Source organism: Harpia harpyja, chromosome Z, assembly GCF_026419915.1.
Source record: "Harpia harpyja isolate bHarHar1 chromosome Z, bHarHar1 primary haplotype, whole genome shotgun sequence".
NCBI lineage: Eukaryota > Metazoa > Chordata > Aves > Accipitriformes > Accipitridae > Harpia > Harpia harpyja.
In genome coordinates this window covers 7,775,299-7,794,384 of record NC_068969.1, presented here as the reverse complement: position 1 = coordinate 7,794,384, position 19,086 = coordinate 7,775,299, and the positions used below count along the sequence as shown (strand labels likewise).

Below are 19,086 nucleotides of genomic sequence, written 5' to 3'. Positions count from 1 at the left end.
TTTGACTGTCTGCATGGTGAAAATAGACTGCAATACAAAACCACGTCTTTAATGTCATCCTGCTCATTAAAAAGAGAAAGATCAAATCTATTTTGCAACAGCAACGGTTTGTGTGAGGCACGGAAAACTTCTGGTACCAGAGGACTGATTCACATGCAAAGGCATGTAAAAGATGGAAGGAAACCAGAAGGATGCCTCCAATTACATTCCTGTCTTGAAATTTCACTATTGCAGCACAAAAGGTTTGTATTTATAGTAGTGGATACCAATAGGGAAGATACTCTAAAAATAAACGAGGATGCTCAGATAAAGTGATCTATTTCGAAGCTCATTCTGAGAACGAAACTGAATCCGGAGGCTTAATGAGTCTCAGTCAATTTTATTTTGGAACCGCGCGTTGCTGTCAAAGACCGAGGCAGGGCTGGGCATGACCCACTCAAAACCCACGCAGGCCTTCACACCCACCGCCCCGCGGGCCGCGGCACTTCACTCCCGTTAACTTTTTCTTAAAACTTTTGGCAGAGAACGGACGGAGGGGAGGGGGCGGCCTCCAGGCCCGGCGAGGCGGGCTGGCTTTGCCCCGGCGGCGGCGCGGGATCCCGGCAGCCCGGGCCAGGGTCCGCGCCCACCCCTCCCGCGCGCCTTCCCGCGCTCTGCCCCCGCCGCCGGCGCGGCGCGGGGCCCCGCCCCCTGCCCATATGAGGCTAACCCGCTTCCCCCCAGCGCCCCTCATTGGCGCTGGGGGCGTGGCGGGAGGCGGTGACGCGCGGCTGGGGGCGGGGCCTCCGCTCGGGGCCGCGCCGCCCGCTGCGTGTGCGCGAAGCCGCGCCGATCCGATCCGATCCGATCCGATCGGATCCGCGCCGCGCCGCGCCGGGCGGGGCGGGGCGTGCTGCCGCTCGGCCGGCCCCGCTGCCCGCCCCGCCTCCCGAGGCATGACACGCCGAGCCGCCGGCGAAGCCCCGCTTTAATTGAGGCCGCCGGGATGGGGCGCACCGCGTAGGGCAGAGCGGGGGCCGCCGCCGCCGCGCTCCGGGCCGCAGGCAGCGCGCACCCACGGCCGTGCAGGAGCGGCGCCGCGTCCGGCATCAGCGCAAGCCCGCCCCGGCCCGGGGTGGAGGGTGGAGGGGGGGGAAGCGGCGGAGCGGGGCCGCGTCCGGCCGCCGCGTGGGTGGCCGGTGGGCCGGGCGCTGGCGGCCGCCGCTGCCGAGCCCCATGAAAACGCAGGTCTGGGGGAGCTCCCCGCGGGCGCCCATGGCTGCGGCGATGCCGTGCAAGAGCGCGGAGTGGCTGCAGGAGGAGCTGGAGTCGGGCGGCGGCCGCTCGCTGCTGCTGCTCGACTGCCGCCCCCACGAGCTCTTCGAGAGCTCGCACATCGAGACGGCCATCAACCTGGCCATCCCCGGGCTCATGCTCCGCCGCCTCAAGAAGGGCAACCTGCCCATCCGCTCCATCATCCCCAACCACGAGGACAAGGAGCGCTTCGTCAAGCGCTGCAAGGCCGACACCGTGCTGCTCTACGACGAGGCCACCGCCGACTGGCAGGACGGCGGCGCCGCCACCTCCGTCCTGGGGCTCCTGCTCCAGAAGCTGCGCGATGACGGCTGCAAAGCCTATTACCTGAAAGGTGAGGTGCCCCCCTTCCCCCCCGCCATTCCTCCAGCCCTGTCCTGCTACCGCAGCCCTTGTCGTCGTCGTCCCCCCCCGCAGCCCCCGGACGGCCCCTGCGTCGCCGGGCGCCCATCCCCTGGCCGGCCGGAGGTGGCTGGGTCGTTTTGCTTCCTCCCCCCACCTCCCTCTGCCTGGTTTATTTTTATATATTTTTTTTAATTCCCCCCCCCCCCCCCCCCCCTCTGCATCCCGCTTTAATCCCCCGCACAAAATGGTCGCAGGCTGGAAGCGGCCGGGAGCGCCCCGCTTCTTCCTGCGTCGCCTCCCCGGCAGCGGCGAGAGGGACCCCCCCCACCGCCGGGGTGTCCCCTCCAGCGCTGCCCTGTCCCAAACCGACCCCGGCTGGCACCGCCGCCGCCCCCCGGGGCGCCCCTCGCCTCCGCTCCCCGGCGGGGGCCTTTCGGGGGCTCCCCGCCCCGGCGCCAGGCTCTCCTCCAGCCCCTCCGGAAGGGATGGCCAGATTTCGGGGGTGGGGGGTGGGAGGCAGGAGAGCACTCCCCTTTTTTCATTTTCTCTCTCCACCCCCATCTCCGAAAATTGAGCGCTTGGCGTTTTTCTCCCCCTGTTCCTGGAAATGCCGGCGGGGCTGGAGGGGGGGGGCAGCCCGGCTGCTCCCCCGGGGCCGGGCGATGGAGGAGCGGGGAGCCCTGCTGCGGGGGAGCCGAGCCCCGCACGTTCGTGAGGGCTGGGGTGGTTTGGGGTCTTTGGTTTTTTGGGGGTTGGGGGGAGGGTTTGCCATTTTGAAAGATCCCAGCAGGCCTTCTCAGCGGGCTGAGCAGAGCCCACAGCTGGGCTGCTGGGACCCTTCGCATCCTCCCAGTCCTCCCAGTGCGGTCGCTGGGTGGCGGGTTTGAGGCAGAAATAACAGGAGAGCGGAGGAGTCTCTGGGGGGGGGGGGAGAGAGTGGTGAAGAAAGTTACCACTTGCAGCTCTTTAAAAAACACTGCTGCTTTTTGGTAGACCCTTTTTGGGTAGCCGGGGGAGCCCCTGGTGCGCGGCTGGGGTGGCAGGGGGACAGGCAGGTGTTTGGGGACCAGCCTTCAGGGCTGCACTGCCCGCACAAGCCTCCTTCAAAGGTGACATGGGGGGAGGGAGGGCAAGCACAGGGGTTGATCCCACTTCTTCCCCCCCAGTCCATCTGCTCCCTGCCTGTGCCGGTGGGTGAGTTCTCATCCCACCCCGGTTTGGGGTTTCCCGGTGGGCTTTGCCTTCCCTTTTCTCTCCCCATCGTCCTCATCCCTCGCAAGAAGGAGCGGCTTTGAAGTTACTCCTAAGCTCTCCCCGATGGGCAGGGGAGGAGCTGAGCCCCTTTCTCTGCCTTTTTCCGGGAGCCTCAGTGGGAAATGTTTCCAATTAAAATTCCAAAATGGCTCCTCGGCGCTGTCTGGCGGCGCGGGGGGGAGGAGGAGGAGGAGGACGAGCCTTTTTCATGAATGGATGTGGCAGGAGCTGTCTGTCCTGCTCAGTGACCCCGCCACAACCGCCGAACCCACTAACAAAGTTTCCAGGAGGCCTTTCTAATTAAACCATTTGTCAGTGTCAGATACTGATGGCTGAGCTCCGGTTTAATATTGCCTGGAAAGGAGGTAGATTGGTGGGGTTTTTGCTTCCCTGCCTCTGCCTTCCTTCCCAAGCTGTTGAGCTGAGGAACCGCAGAAAAGGACTTAGGAGCAGACATGAAGGGTCCCATCCCTCCTCAAGCCTGCTGGGGTTTGGGTGAAGAACAAACCTGTGACACTGCTCTGTTGCAAAATGTGTTTGTAGTGATAAAATAAGTGTAAGGATCACTCTTTGGCAATGCTTATGGCCTTTTTTGCTGCTTGAAGGTGAATTATTTGATTGGGTTTTAGTGTCTGGGCTGGGTATGTGGCTGTTCTTGCTTTATCTTTTCAGACACAGATACTTCTGTGCTTTTCTGTCTAGGTGGCATAATAGCTCTTGCCCAAACTGCCCCAGACCCATATTTCTGAGAAGCTAAACAAGGCAAGATTGTCTCTTGCCATTGACTTTATTTTTGGATGTTTGTTTCTTTGCAATTGAGATTTGGCCCCTATTTATCACAAGCAATATTAAACTTCGTAAGAAACCCTCTTTGGTTTCCTGGGACCTGTTTGCTCAGTAGCAGTCTGCCCAGGGAAGATGAGGGAGCAGGGAGATGCCTTTCTTGGTGTGAAGTTGAAGGTATACCAAGTTTTTGCTGGCAAAGACTTGCTATGTAACATGCACGTGTCCAGGTAGAAGGATTTCCCATTCTGAAGAACAAAACATCTTTTTCTCTTTGCCTCTCCCCTTCCCTCTCTCCTTTCCCCCTTCCCAGGTGGCTTTAACAAGTTTCAGACCGAATATTCGGAGCACTGCGAGACGAACCTTGACAGCTCCTCACCCAGCAACTCTCCCCCAGCATCGGTCCTTGGCCTGGGAGGGCTGCGGATAAGCTCTGACTGCTCGGATGGCGAATCCGACAGGGAACCCAGCAGTGCCACGGAGTCAGACGGGAGCCCCATCCCTAACAATCAGCCTGCCTTTCCGGTCCAGATCCTACCTTACCTGTACCTTGGCTGTGCCAAAGATTCGACCAACTTGGATGTCCTCGGCAAATACGGCATTAAATACATCCTGAATGTGACTCCCAACCTGCCAAACATGTTTGAGCATGACGGAGAGTTCAAGTACAAGCAGATCCCCATCTCAGATCACTGGAGCCAGAACCTCTCGCAGTTCTTTCCCGAGGCCATTGCTTTCATTGGTAGGTAGTTGGCAGAACATCTCTTTTCATACTCACCGTTTGGGAATGTGGCAAGCTGCTTCCCAGGGCTGTTGCTCATCTCTGGCCTCACCTCTCCGGGGCACAGCATCGGCACTAGCTTAGCAGCTGAGCGTCATGCTGCCGAGGTGACACTTCTGGTGTGTGTCACCCTGGCTGGGTTCAGGGAGGCCTCCCCTTCCAAAATTCAGCCCTCAGACACCTCAGCCGGGTTACCTGCAAGTGGTAGGACTGGCCCTGCTGGACCCGGCCCCGCTGTCTCTTGCCCTTGTATGGGATTTGCGCTTGTGTGAAATGACTGAATCGAGGCAGAGTGGAGCTTCTTTGCTTGTTTTGCTCGGAGGAATGAGTGTTGATGGGAGTTGCATTAACGTGACTGGTGCCAGCAATTCCTTAGCCCCAAGTGTGGTTAAAATCTAGGGGGGTGAGGGGTGTTTTCTTTTCCCGAGGGGATTTGCTAGTCTAGTTGTGATCCCGCTGTAAGTCACCCTAGCATAACTAACTCCTTGTATGGATACTTCTCCTAAGGTAAGTGTCAACACAATGAGTTAGTGATTATAATTACACTGCAGAGCTCAGCTGGAAAAACTGCTGTGCAGACAGCCCCTGAGACAGCTTTGGCTGGTTGTGGGGAGGGGGGCAGATCTCTTCTCCCAGGCTAGTGTTGACTTTGAAAATTGCTTCTTATTCTGTGAGAGGTGTCTGTCGGACTGAATAGGGATGTACACTTCCAGCATGACCTGTGCTGTCTGCTGGTGAGGTGATGGTTGTTAGCCTAATCAGTTCTGATTTATGGGGGGTGAATGGCACAGGTAGTCATTACCACCATTAACTACTAAAAGACCTGTGGCTTCATATCTGGTTAAAAACATTGGTGTAGGTAAAGGCGAGGGGACCTTTACCTTCAGACTGAAATCTGTGCAGCCCGTTTCAATGCTGCTTCATTACCCCCTCCCTGTTTTGGATCCCACTGCATGTGCTTGCTTGCTGTGCTGTAAGACCTGAAATGGGGCAGAGCAGTGGTAGGTCCTCAGTGGCTTTTTGGCCTTTGGAGACCCTGGTTCCCACGTGCTCTCCTTTGCCCACAGCTTCTGTCCTCTAATAACATGATTGTGGTCAGAAGAGGCCGCTTCAATGTGGCAGCAGGAACCTGTCTGATGTCCCACCTGCACTTTCCGCAGGGAGTGTGGTATTAAACATCAGGGGTGAGGTGTGGGGTCTCTGCTGGCGTGTGGCATTTGGGATCAGTCTGCTCCAGTCAGACGATGTCTCTGTGAGCAGCACCGCACTTGAGCTTTCCAGTTAATGACAGGAAATGGAGGATTACCTCATTCTAAAACCAAACACCAAGAAATGTGGCACAGGTCAGATGAAAGGCAAAAATGTCTCAGAAAAATGTTGAACAGGGAGAGACTAGGGGGGAGGGCTGTGTAAGCTGGGGGGCAATTGCCCACTGTACTGGAAATTCTTGCCTGGTTTTGGAGACTGGGGCAGAAAACCTGTTGTGGCTTGGGTCTGGATTTTGTTTTGCCTGCATCTTCTTTGCCCTTCCTTGCGCTCGTGGTGCCAGAGTGTCTCTTACCTCCGGCTTTGCCCGAGGATCCTCTTTCTCCTGCCACCTTCTCCCTCCCTGCCAAGCTCTCAGTCAAATGACTGACTTCAAATAGGGCTGCCCAGAAGTAAGCAGCGCTGGGTACTTGCGTGCATTCAGCGCTCTCAGTGGCGTGTCCCTCTTTCAGCACTGAGATGTCAATTCATAAAGGGATCACGCTGTTCCGGCTGTGCGAGAGACAATGGGTGTGTGTGTGCTTTTCAATCGGTGGCAAGGGAGGGGAAATTTCGTCGCTGTTCTCTCGCCATTTTTTGGTCCAGCCTGCATTCCTGCTCCCTGCTACGATTCATCCCGAGAGTCTCCTTCAACACAAGCGTTTGTCTGTGGTGAAGTGCGTTTCTGTCAATCCTAAAGAACAATTTCACAATAAGGGAAGTTCCTGCACTTCAGACTCTGCTTAAATTGGCTTTGACTACATTCACATAACTTTCTAGTAGAAGGAGGACAAGAGCAGCGGAAGAGAATAGCTTGCATGGTGCTGGGCTGTAGCCTCTCATCAAGTGTGCAGCCTTCCCCAGTTAGCTGGTGTTGAGGTGGGTGTGCTATGCCTGACCACCAGCACCTCCCTGGAGCTGTTGTCTACAGCTCTACCTGCCCTTTGCGGGTTACTCCGTTTCTCCGTTTGAATACGGCGTACTGATGCTCCTTAGGCAAGGGATGTGTTGTCAGGCTTGATTAATACTTCTCAAGTGGGTGAGATGCTTGGCCTTGCTGTATGGAATGGGGATGTGCAGCTTTGCCGTGTGGTGGGAATATCTCAGGAGCCCTTTGGGGAGAGATGCGGGTGTCAAAGGGACACGAGATGGTGTCACTAGGAGCAGGGGATCCAGTTCTGGCAGTCATGCTGGTCCTGGGAGCTTGCAGCTGCCACCTGGCCCCGCTCCAAAGCCATGTGTTTTTGGTGCAGAATAATAGACTCCCCCTTCCCCTTGTCTTGTTTCAGATGAGGCCCGTTCCAAGAAGTGTGGGATCCTTGTTCACTGCCTCGCTGGCATCAGCCGGTCCGTAACAGTCACTGTCGCCTACTTGATGCAAAAACTCAACTTGTCCCTGAACGATGCCTATGACTTTGTGAAAAGGAAAAAATCCAACATTTCCCCAAACTTTAACTTCATGGGCCAGCTCCTGGACTTTGAGAGGACTCTGGGACTCAACAGCCCTTGTGACAACCGCTCACCCAGTGAACAGCTCTACTTCACCACCCCCACCAACCACAACCTGTTTCAGCTGAACACTCTGGAGTCCACATGAAGGGGATGCCGCCTGGTCGGGAACTCGAGCATCGAATCGCTTCTCTTGAGCATTTCAACTCTTACAAAAATATCTGTCTTGCCAGGCAGCTCTGAAAGGACTAGCTTCTCTGGGCAGAGGTGCCTGATCGCTGCTTTAAGAAGGCTAATGCCGTTCATTAGTATCCTGATCAAAGTGGTTTGAAGAGGTAGTCTTTTTACAGGGGGTTATTTAATACGGGCGATGTTACAGCGTTTTGAACGCAGCTGTTACCGGCAATAACCGCTTTCCTGGGTGCATTGGGACTGTCAGAGCACGCACACATGTGAAGAGCTACCAGGGGTTAGCTTGCTGTGGAAAGTGAGGAGATTTATGCACTTGGAAACCTTGAACAAAAGGTGTTGGGCCAAGACTGTTTTAAAACCCAAGTTTACTTTTTTTTGATTTTAAAAAAAGAAAAGGTAGATCTTACTCGAGCTTTGGGTTCAAACTCTTTTTAAATATGTAAGTTCCTGACTGTTTGTACAGACGAGGTTGCAAAACCAGTATTTTATTCTGTTTCTTGTTTGATCATTTATTATTTTTTTTTAATCAAATGTTTATATTGACCAAATGCATTTTGCACACTTTGTGAAGCCTTGGTATGTCCTGGCATATTACTGGGTACTCCAGAGAGAGATACATGCTGCTGCTGTTGTTGTTAGCATCTGGTAGGAAGCTTTGTTATGTGTGAAGGCCAGTTGGGCTTAAACGCAACCCCTTCACCACTCCTGCACTCACAATCACAAACTCTGCACTGATTCAGCCAAGGTGACTAAGCCGCAAGCTTTTTTTTTTTTTAACGCCACCCCTGCCAAAAACACTGTTTGCTATTGCCAGAGGTAAAACTCTTGTAGCCTCCAGAGCTGGTAGAAGCATGTCTGAGCCCAGCTTCGTTCTTTGCTGCCTGTTGACTGACTTAATGTCATCCAGCTGGCCCAAAACCATTCCAGCTTCCTGAGTACAGAAGGTAGTTGTGATGTTGGCGTTTCTCGTGCACACTCAATTCTTTCCCACGTGTGCGGGGTGGAGGGGGGAACGTGGCGAGTGCCTGGAGCAGAGCGAGGATTGCGTAGTGGGACAGGACTGAATCGTCACACATGGAGCGTGTGAGGGGAGTGAAGAGAAGTGGAAATGATGAGAAGAGCATTGTAACAGAGAATTTTTTTATATATATATATATGAATATATATATTAACTGGCAAATTCTGAGATGATTGGAGCTTTCAACAGAGGTTCTGATTTTTTTTTTCTTCCTCTTTCGAATAACTTTATGCCGTGCCTTCTATTCTGAGAAGACTTGTTTATATTTCTGGCTAGTGTTTGGCAAACACCTTATACCAAGCCGGGAGGGGAGGAAGTGGTAATAATTTCTGGGAGGAGGGCAGAATGGATTTGGAGATTTCTTTATTGGCTGCAATGTAGTCCCTCCTTTCTCCCCCCTCCCTGTCCACTTTAACTCTCATGTAACTGAAAAAAAAAAAAAAAAAAAGCCACGGATTTTTTCTAAATATCCAGTTTTTTGTACTTTTTTCAAGAAAAAGAAAAAAATAATAAAAAAATCATCTCCATCTGGAGGAATGTTTGACGCTGTCACATCCTGAAACTGTTCTTTTTGTTAAAGATGTTACCAGAGTGTTGGAATGAGCTTCTCTTTCTTGTTTTCTGGTTGTTTTTTGTTTGTTTGTTCGTTGGGTTTTGTTTGCAACAATGTTGGGATCGTGGGTCATTGGAAGGGAGAATGGGCGTAAGTACGGTTGCGAGTGAGAAAATTGAGAATATCCTAATTGCATCTTACCTCATGGAGGAATTTATTTTTTCAGGGATTTTTTGACAGTGCATCTGTATTGCATTACAGCTAAGCTGGTTTGTAAAGGCTTCCTGTGCTGTTAGTGGTCTTTCTTCTTTAAAGGAAAAAAAAAAAAAAAAGATGCATCTTCTGATTAGTACAAATGAGAGCTTGGTAGTGAGGAATGGTTCTGTTTTCTGAGTTATGAAGGAAAATTAGTGACCCTATATATACTGATCCAATATTGGGACTTTGTTTATATTGCAAATAAATATTATTTTTTCTTTAAAAATGATGTTTGTGTCAGATGCTTGTCTAGCCTCTGCCCATATAAGGGCACACTGTTCTTATCCGTTTTTTTATGGTCAATTAGTGTTCTTCTGTGACCATGAAGAGCATTTGCTGGGCAGTGTTCAAGTGTGGTGTTTGGTTTCATGCACAGCTTAATTTTTAAGACCTGTGGTAAAATGGAGAGGGAGAGGTGGGAGGGCGAGGAGAGGGATATGGGGTATTGGATAAACCGGAGAACAAAGAACAGCTTGAGAATGGGACCAGCTTTGACCCCAGCCATTCCTCTGTGCCAAAATTAAATAGATAAACTAAAGATACTTTTGTTCGCTGTTTAAGCGTGGCCTACAAAGGCATGGCAAGGCCTTGCCCACAACTGTTGTGATAGCAGACTTTATTTTGGTAGGAAAGCAAGAAGTTGTGGCCTCGTGGGCAGCCACCTGATGACTTCTGCACCCTCAGGTGGGGGGCCGAGCCCCTGGCTGCGGTGTTGCACATGGGCTTGTCCCCCTGTCCTCCCCTGCTGTGGGTGCAAGCTGTTTGTGCGAAACCTGGAGGGGCGATGAGGGTGCTTTAGGGTGAAATGTGGCTCCAAGGTGCCTGAGTGCAGCCCAGCTAAGGGAGCTGTGGCTCCCTATGCCTCTGCTCATAGCTGGGCAGGACTGAGCAGGAGTGGGTTCCGTGCCCTGCTCCCCCCCACCCCAGCATTCCTTTAATGTTTTAATGTAAATGGCAAGAAATTAAATTAGTATCTATTCAGTCATTCAGTTCCTCAAAGTGAGTGAGTGTGTGTGATCTTGTTCTTCTAATTCTAGGGCCTGAGCACCAAATATAGCTAGTTTTATTCCAGAAGGAGCTCAGGCTGATGGGTACAGAGCCCGTCGCAAAGCAGGGGAGGTAGTCAGAGGCTGAAGCAGAAGCCAAGGGAGCGTGTGTGTGTGTGTGTGTGTGAGAAGTTGTTTGTTTACTCCTTGACTGCATGATGGGAATCTATATATTGATTTAGAGGCCTGTTTGTGGCTCAACAAATAAAAATCTACCTGTTATGCAGGGAAAAGAAGACCTTTAAGTTTTCCCCTGTAATTACATGGTAGAGTAGCTCTTGAGGAAGATATGAAACCATGCTGGAGGCTGGCTGTGCACTGAAGGAGTGCAGAACAGCTTGTCGGGTGTATGGCTATGTTTGCTTCCATCTAATTTCCTCTTATGTTTTTCTGCTAAGGTATGGAATAGGGTATTAGCAGTTAGCATTAGCTCTGTAAGCACATTTGCTTAGTAGCTGAGTTGTGGCTGGCTGGAACAGCACAGCTGCTATTTGCAATGGCCTTGGTGGAAGAGCTGGTGTTCAGGCAGCTGCCAGGCTGCTCCTCAGCAGGCAGCTCCCTCGGAGTACCTGATCCTGGGAGACACAAGTCTGTTGTGAGTGTCCTGCCACTGCTGCACTTAAAAGCCCCATTGCAAAAGGAAGGAGATAGCTTGTCTGAAAACCATCCTGCCACCTGCAAGTGCTCTTTCCTCTAGGACCCAAAGGAGACTTTTCCAATCTTCCTGGCCTCTACAGCAGGGAGCAGCCAGCCTGGCTGGTCCTCAGCCATCAGTGTTTTACAAATGTCTTGCACTGTGCTTCTTGGCGGGGGGGTTCCTTGGAGACCTTATGTCCTGTAATTTAGTGAGGAGACAAGAACTGACATCAGGACAGGGGCAATGCTGGAGAAATAGAGAAAAGAGAGCGTGGGGTCTGTCTATACTCCTTTGCAGAGGCGGGCACGAGCACTAGCTAAGCGTAGGAGCACGGGCTGAGTGAGAAAGCTGGTTATGTTCAGATCGGTGGAATTTGGCAAGGAGATACCGCTTCCCACACGCAGCAGGGAGAAGCTTCTCGGTTAACCCATTGATTCCAGACAATCTGCTGGTAAGATGCTCTGTGGTGCTCTGCTCTACAAAACCAGGTAATCTCTTGTTTGAGCACAGAGATCTGCTCTCCCTGGGTTTTCACTTGTGATGCCACAAGCCCTCAGGCAATATGAGTGGGAATTTTTTTTTTTCTTTTTTCTCTCTTCCTTTGAGGATGACTTTGTCCCAGGTGCTTTCAAAAAGTTCTTCCCTCCGTTTCAAGTCATGGCAAAAGCACAAAGCTCTGAACACAGGTAGAGCTAAAATTCTGCAGTTCCCTACCAGGAAGCCCAGGTAGCTGATTCTGAATACTTCCAGCAGCCCTTTGCGCAGCACATCCCATCCTGCCTCCCTCCATGCTGCCTGGCAGAGCCTGGCTGCTCACCCCAGCTGGAGAGGGAAGGGCAAGGAGAGCAGGTATGTCCTGAGCATGAGGGTGACTGCTTGGCATCTTGTGAAACAGGAGATGAAAGAGTAGGTTCCCAGGGCAGTGTAGTGAGGATTACTTGTGGTCATAGGCAATGATAGAGAGACAATGCAAAGGTAGGGGAGATGTGCCCCAAACAACCGCAGGAGGGAGGTGTGAAGGTGTGGTGGAGGCAACATCGGGACCCCAATGAGCAGGACATGAGCTTGCGGAAGGGGCTTTGGGGTTACTTGTAGCTTGCTTTCCCTCACTTGTGTCTACCCTTACCCCTCTCCTAGGCCCTTATTTCTTGGTGTGGCATCAAACACGTTCTCAGCATGATGCAAGTCAACCTTTGCAGCTCTGAACTTGCCTGCTGTTGCGTCACCCAGAGATGCACGTGGGAAAGCAGGCTTCCTGCCACCGTCTGAATTTGGGTGCTCACATTTCCAAGGTAACCAGGTTATTTGTGGGCTGTTATTTTCTTTTTTTATCCTTTATGTGAGCAAATCAGGCTATTTGCAGTGTTGCAAAGGCATGTAAATAGTTCAGCTAATCAACACATCCCTGTATTTACAGCGGGCTGGCACAGGCTGTGATAGTCATGCTCTAGGCTGCTCGGAAAGTGTGTGAAAGTGGGCTTTTTTCTGGGGTTTGTGCCATTTGCTCCTGTGCTTCCTCAAATCTTTCTCTTAATCATGCTTGAGGTCAGAGTGCTGAGCTGGCTAAATGTAATTTGGGATGAGAGGGCAGCCGAGGAAATACTCGGCAGGCACGGAGAGCAGCTCATGGGAGTCCCATCCAGCTTCCACGTCCTGTTCCTGCGAGTTCCTCTATTCAAGCTGCAAAGTTCCCCTTTCTACTGGCTTTGTCTTTTGACCTTCTTGCTGTGTGGCCCAGCAGGATGGGCCGTCGCGAGGCTGCCCAGAGCTGCCACGAGGTCACTGCTGGATCCCTGGCCCAGGTGTGACATTTGGGTAGGAGACACCACTACAAGACTGTGGCGTGAAGGCAACACTTGTGCTGTGTGCCAGCAGCTGTATTGCACCGAGGAGGCTCACCATGCTGGGATGGGGGCAAGTGGGTGCTGAGGGCTGCCGTGTCCAGCTGGGTGGTGTGGCGTTTGGGCTGCCACATGTGGGTCCGCTAGTGATGTGACGATGAAGCAGCAAATGTGCTTGTTTCCTGGGGGCCATGCTCAAGTTTAAATGGCTGTTTGCGTGGCATCTGTGTGGTATCTGCCTTAAACTGGCAGGAAACCGTGAGGCAGGGAGCAATATGGTGTGGACGTCAGGGCAGCTCTCTCCCCAGGGTAGGCAGTGGCAGCCATTTTGTGTCCCTCCTCCCCACAGCACGCCCCTTCCCGTCATTGCCGCTGCTGCCCTGAGAGGGGTGCACCAGCCCCCCCTTCCTGGGCCAGCAAGGCTTGTAGTGTGTGTGGGGGAAATCACCTCGGTGAGGACTGTCTCCTTTTCCTAGCCTGGCTTTGTCTCTGCTCTCACCTTTTTCCTCTCCAAAACACCTGAGGAGCTGCTGTGACGTCTTGGGTGGTACCTTAGAGGTCCCCAACTGGTGGCCTGGGAAGGCCTGAAAGACTCATGGCCATCATGGTGGTACAGAAAGGCAGCTGGGTCCTGCGAAGGAGTCGTGGGAGGATGAACAGCAGGGGGAAGAAGACGCTGCGTGGCTGGCAGCAGCTGAACCCCTCAGCCTGCGATGGCGGCGGCAGTCCTCAGCAGCTGTGATGGCGCTGGCACCAGCGGTCAGAGACTGTGAGCTGCTTGCAATGGCATTGTAAGTTTCTGGTGCCTCCGGGCTCCTCCCTGACACTTCCATGGTGCCCTGCTCAGCCGTGTCGCCATCGTGTTTTTAGGTTGGGAGCTGGGTCAGGGCAGATGCTGTGGTTCAGCTTTGATGGCACAGTCAAGGGGTGGGAATTAATCATGTGGCAGGCACAGACACCCAGGCTGGCGGTACGGCCCCAGACTGCTGGTGCCGAGCCTCTGTGGGCTGTGCGGGCCCCTCAGTACTGGGGCAATATGGACCCCCCTCCCCTGCCTGGTGCAAGGCAAGACCGCCAGCACTCTCTGGCCTTTCTTTCTCCCTTCTGGTTGGTTGTGCTCATAGCTGAACTTGCACTTGTTCTGCATTATCCTTATTTGCTTTCCCCGGTTTCTCCACTGCTTTCTGTTTCTTCGGATTGTTGGGATTTGAGGTACTTTCACCTGGCAGCTGCTTCTGCAAAGCTATGGTCCTTCTGCAGGAGAATGGAGCCCTGGCTTTCTCTCAGAGGCATGAGAGCATGTTAGAAATGGAGACTGGCTGTGCCATGGGGAGATTTGGGGGGATGTGTGTTACTTCTGTGCTGCAAGTGATCCAAGAGCATGTAGGGCCTTAAGAAGTATCTAGTGAGGGAACCAAGTATGAGTGGAGGAAGGGGAATCCAGACAGATTTATGTATTTTCCTATTTTCTTTCCCTGGAGAAACATCTGGCTTATGTAAAGTCATTTGCTGGGTTTCTCGCTGCTTTATTTTGGAAGTCTCTGTATTCAGGCACTCTGCTCTTCTCATCTCTCTGCTCATCTCCCATCACTGCCTCAAGGGCAGATTCTTCATGATTTGGGGTTTTGCTTTTATGAAGTTTATTCTTTTTCTGGTCTGTGTTGTCTTTTTCTTTCCTTTCCTTTTCTTGTAAGGACTGCTCTAGTTTGGCTTGTGATTTTGCCTTGTTTTCTTCTGAGAGGTGAATTGTTGTGATAAACCCTGCAGAAAGTGGGAGGGAGCAGACTGGTGCGTTGGCGAGACCCTGGTCACTGATACGGCATTAGTGAAAGCCTTGTGCCAGCGAGAAGCTGAGCTCTGAGGTTTGATTGCAGATGCAACACCCTAGAAGGACAGCATTTTTCTGTATGGGAGATTTTGAATTGAAATGTGTATGAAGGGTTCAGTTAGAGGGGTTGTCACTTTGGGTTTGGGGTAATCATTCTCCTTCCTTTCACCACTGCAGCTCTGAATTGGATCCGTCATTTTACCATGCAATCCTGGCAGTGAAGTGCTCTGTACCTGGTGGAAGATTTACAGCTCTGCTCCAGTGATGCAGTTCATTTGGGTCTTACTCTAAATTTGCCACTTCTTCTCCCTGGATGGCTGATTCCCTGCTGCTTGGAGCAGGCAGTGGTCCAGGCAGGATCACACCCCCGAGGGCCAAGCAGGATCCTCTCGGAGCTGTGCAAAGCAGGATGCTGGATGTAAGTTTGGGGGGATTCAGGGTGCTGAGGTCGCAGAAAGCTGCCCTCTCCTCTAACAGAACAAGGATCAGCTCTGCTGTCAGCTCTGTCTCTGTGTCCTCGCTGCCGTTCATCACCTTCCCTCTGCCCCCATTCAGGCTGTTGCCTTTGAATGATCCTGCACTAGAGGTTCAAGCAGGCTCCTGCATGTCTTGGCCTTGCATCCAGTTGGCAGAAAGCTGAGAGACATGTTTGGGAAAGTCTTGTGGGTTGTTTTTTTTTTTTTTGTTTGGGTTTTTTTATTTTATTTTTTTTTTAACAAGAAGCTTCACTATTCATTCATTCCCCAAATAGCTTTCCCTCTCATTGGACAACATCTTCCTGCTAGGACAGTCCAAGCCTGTTCTAACAGGCAGCTTATCTGCCTCGCAGCTCTGACTGCTTCCTCTGTCTCTCCTTTGTGTGGGAGGTGTTTTGTCTTTCCAAACTTCTGCTGACTTCAGTGGGCGCTAGCTTGTGCCCAAACATGCACTGATAGTGCAGTTCAGTGCCGAAATTTGCCGCTGATTTTTATTTATGTCCCTGCAGTATGTTTTTCTTTGCAAAGGGAAGGACTTAAGTGGTTTGGGGAGGCGCAGGAGGGTTGTTGTTGAAAGTTAGTGAAGCAGAGGTTCTCCACTGACCCTTTCTGCCTCCATCCAGCGAGGCCTGCAGCAGAACATGGTGAAGGTGCTAGTGTTGAGGGGTGCCATGCTGATGGGGGTCCAAATAAGGGGCTGAGCTGCACAAAGACTGTATCCGAAAAAGCCCAGAGCAGCCAGCTTGTTGCTTTCCTGTGTTGGCAGCTGCTCAGGCAGTTTTAGAGAAATTCCCAGTCTAGTTTTAAATGCGGTAAAAGTGGAAAGAAGTGTGTGTGTGTGTGTGCATGAAGGAAGATTTACAAATGCCAGTATTTTTAATAAAACAAATCTAGTCATGTTTGAAGCTGCTGTCTGCCAGTGTGCATTCCTGATACAGAATCAGTGCTTCTACAAAGTTACAGTTTCCAGTCAGTATGATGGGACTGTCATTTCCTAGCTATGGCTTGAACCAGCAGTAGCCAGGAAAGCCCCATCTTGTTGCCTGTCCACGCTCCCCTCAGAGTGTCTGTATCAGTCTGGTGCCTGCAGCCTCATCCCCCAGACTAGGCTAGCCAGGCCCCTCTCAGATGGGAAGGGAGAAGACAGATCCTCTCAGGAGAGGAGCATCTGTCTTGTGAAAAGCACTCCTGGATCATACGTGCTGGCTCCCCTGGAAAATGGTGGGTGCTTGCAGCTAGTGTTAGTGGCCACCAAGAGATGCAGCACTTGACGTTGGAGATGGGACTCGTGGTGAGTTGCAAGCAAGAACATTTTCCCTGCCTCAGTGTTAAAATAAAGCTCTCATCTCTGGCAGTCCAGAGTAACTCCCAGATGTCACTGTCCTGAAATAACTGTGAATGAAACTATGAATGGATGATGGTTAGTTTTCTTGAATCTCCAAAACTTTTGTGAGCCTGTTCCTTGTGGAGATACATTTGGTTTTGCCTATGGAGTTCACTTTTCTTCCTGAGCTGCGGGATACTTCCTACTGGCCATGCAATGCCACCACGTGTCCAGTGCTACTGCATGTGCAGCAGAGGCCCAGGGATGTTTGTAGGTCAGGGATGACAGATACCCGGCAGGACTCATAGGCGCTATTATTTAATTGCATTCCAACAGCAGCGAAAGCAGTAGCAAGAGCAATAAACAAATTATAATCTACATTATGAAGCTGACAAATGCCACCCACTCATTACCTGTCTTTAACCACTCTCATTACTACCCAGTCTTTGTGGGAACTAATCTTGCTGCTCAGTGTCCAACTTGTTCACTTAATACCATTATCTGAAGCAATCGTCCGCTCCTTGTGAAAGAAGAGGAAGGTGCTTTTCCTGAGGCTTGTTCTCTGGGTGCTGAAATGCGAGTAGCTCTGGGGTGGAGGAGGCTGGAAGAGCACTTTGCAAAAGCATGGTGTGGCTGGGAGGTGAAGACTTAAATCCACAGGGACGATCTGGGGGAGGAGGGCTGGGTGGCAGGATGGAAGATAGTCACTAGGGGAAAAGATTGCGCTCTGTTCATCTCCCTAGGATTGAGGAATAGTATCCAGCGAAGGGATATTAAGAAGAGCCACGTTTTTTTCTCTCCGGATGTTTTCCAGGGTTTGGGAGCAAGCTGGGTTGCTGAGTAATGACAGTTCTCTTTGTGGCTGCTCCAAGCCCAGGGTGTTGCCGGAGGAAGTCCTGGTAGTGTTGCTGTGGGGACTTGTTCAAGGCCCCCCCCAGGAAAAAGAAATTGAGCTCCAGGAATTTCTTGCAGTGGTCTGGCATAGCTTGAGTTCAGCAGAGTGAAGGATGCTCAGCCAGAGGAGCTCAGCCTCCTTGGTGCCTGGCTGCTGCCATTACATTGTGTCAGTCCATACTAAATGTTAACTACTGCGCTGTGCCTGGGGTGAAGCTGTTCTCCTTTCCTTGCTGATACAACTGGGAGCCTTCCTGGGGGAGGTTATTGAGGCCTGCAAGCTGAGGAGTTGAGCTGAGAGAGCAGATGGGAGAACAGGTCTTTGTCAAGATACTCCATGGGTGGCTGGACCCTGGCCAGCCAGAGGTCCTATTGTGCTCTCAGGGTTTCGGGATATCTCATGGGGATCTCTAATGGGTAAATAATGAGCTGAAAGATGGGAAACGAAAGACTGAGGTGACAGGCCAGCTTTCCCAATAGAGAATTCACATCAGTCAAATGCGACAAGGGCCTGTCAAAGGCCAGAGCTGTTGAATATGTCTGTTAATGATAAAGAGGAGTAAGTGGCAGATGATGAAGTTTGCGAACTATTCAGAGGAGCAAAACCCAAAACCTGCACTGAATAGCTGTAGGAAGACTCTGCAATGTGGAGTGGTGGGGTTGCAGCATATGATGCTGAGAAGCAAAGCAATCCAGGGGCAAGTGGGTAAAGATGCAAGACTGCATTTAGTCTAAAATGCAGTGCAACGGGCTCAAAACAGGATAATGTCACTTGGGAGAGAGATTGCAGAAGTGCAATGAACGGGGCTATAGGAGCAAGGCTTGATTCTGAGTATGGTCAAAAAACCCGAAAACAATCGACTTCTAGGAAGAGAACTGAGAATAGACTGTGTAAATGCACTGTATGAATCTGTGGTGAACAAAAGTGTTTATGTAGGTTTGTGGGAGATTGGAGTAACTAATGCAAGGAAAATCCATTGAGTGCTTTTATATATCAGTACACAGTCTTGTTGAGAAAGTCCCGCAGCTGCAAATAGCTGGAGCCTGGGAAAGTGTTTGTAATGAAACATAGCTACATGCTTGGCCTGTTCTTGCACTCTTCCCTAGGTGCTGCTATCAAGTACCATTGAAGACAGGACACAGGGCAGGATGAAGCTTGATCCAACCACAGTTAGTGGCTCTGATTCCTCTGCTTTTCCAAGAAGATGCTGTCCTGAAGTAAGCCATGTGTGGCACACTGCAATTGTGTGTGTGTGAGAAGCTTTTATGGAGGCTGGAGATATTGTGCTCTCTTTCTCTCTGTTCAGTCAAGAGAGCTCCCAAAGTGCATGGCTGGAGGAGAAAACTCCTGAAGTTATTGTACATCTGTTATCAAACAGACATTGCAATGTAGCGTAGGACAGCCAAAGCAGGGAGAGGGGCTTTGCACCAACAGAAACATCTTGTCCTTCACCAGCACCCATCACTCTGAAATGAACAGTTTCCTTGGGTGATAGAAAGCCATTGCCTGGGTGGACAAACCTGCCTCTTTTTCTCCTCTGAGGAATGTTTGGGCAAGAAACCAACTCCAAAAGGATTCTCTTTCTTTGACCTGTCCTCTCCCATCACTTCTGAAGTACTGTGCTTCTGGTTAGGAAGAACTGGATGACATGGAAGTAGCTGGATGGTCCAGGGCTACTCATCCTGCCCTCAAAGCCCCTGTGTGCTACTTTAACCCACACGACAGTGGGGTGAGACATTGTGTGGGAGTGTGAGACAAGTTCCTAATGTTCCTGTTGATCAAATGGCCCACTGAGTCTCCTGATCTGCTGTGGTGATAAGTCATAACAAGGACTCTCTCTTAATCCTCATTATCCTCTGTTGGCGCTT

At 51.5% G+C, this 19,086-nt stretch overlaps 1 protein-coding gene across 2 annotated transcripts; it reads left to right on the top strand.

Moving 5' to 3' along the window:
- Positions 1 to 944: 944 nt before the first annotated feature.
- DUSP7 (dual specificity phosphatase 7) lies at positions 945 to 9,400 on the top strand. 2 transcript variants are annotated; one of them, XM_052777157.1, is made up of 3 exons: positions 962 to 1,627; positions 3,989 to 4,417; positions 6,991 to 9,400. In XM_052777157.1, exons 1-3 carry the CDS (start codon positions 1,216 to 1,218, stop codon positions 7,296 to 7,298), a joined length of 1,149 nt encoding a protein of 382 aa, XP_052633117.1. In that variant the 5' UTR covers positions 962 to 1,215; the 3' UTR covers positions 7,299 to 9,400. The 2 variants fall into 2 exon arrangements, with proteins under 2 accessions (XP_052633118.1, XP_052633117.1); XM_052777158.1 differs by lacking the exon at positions 3,989 to 4,417 and having other exon boundaries at positions 945 to 1,627.
- Positions 9,401 to 19,086: the final 9,686 nt, after the last annotated feature.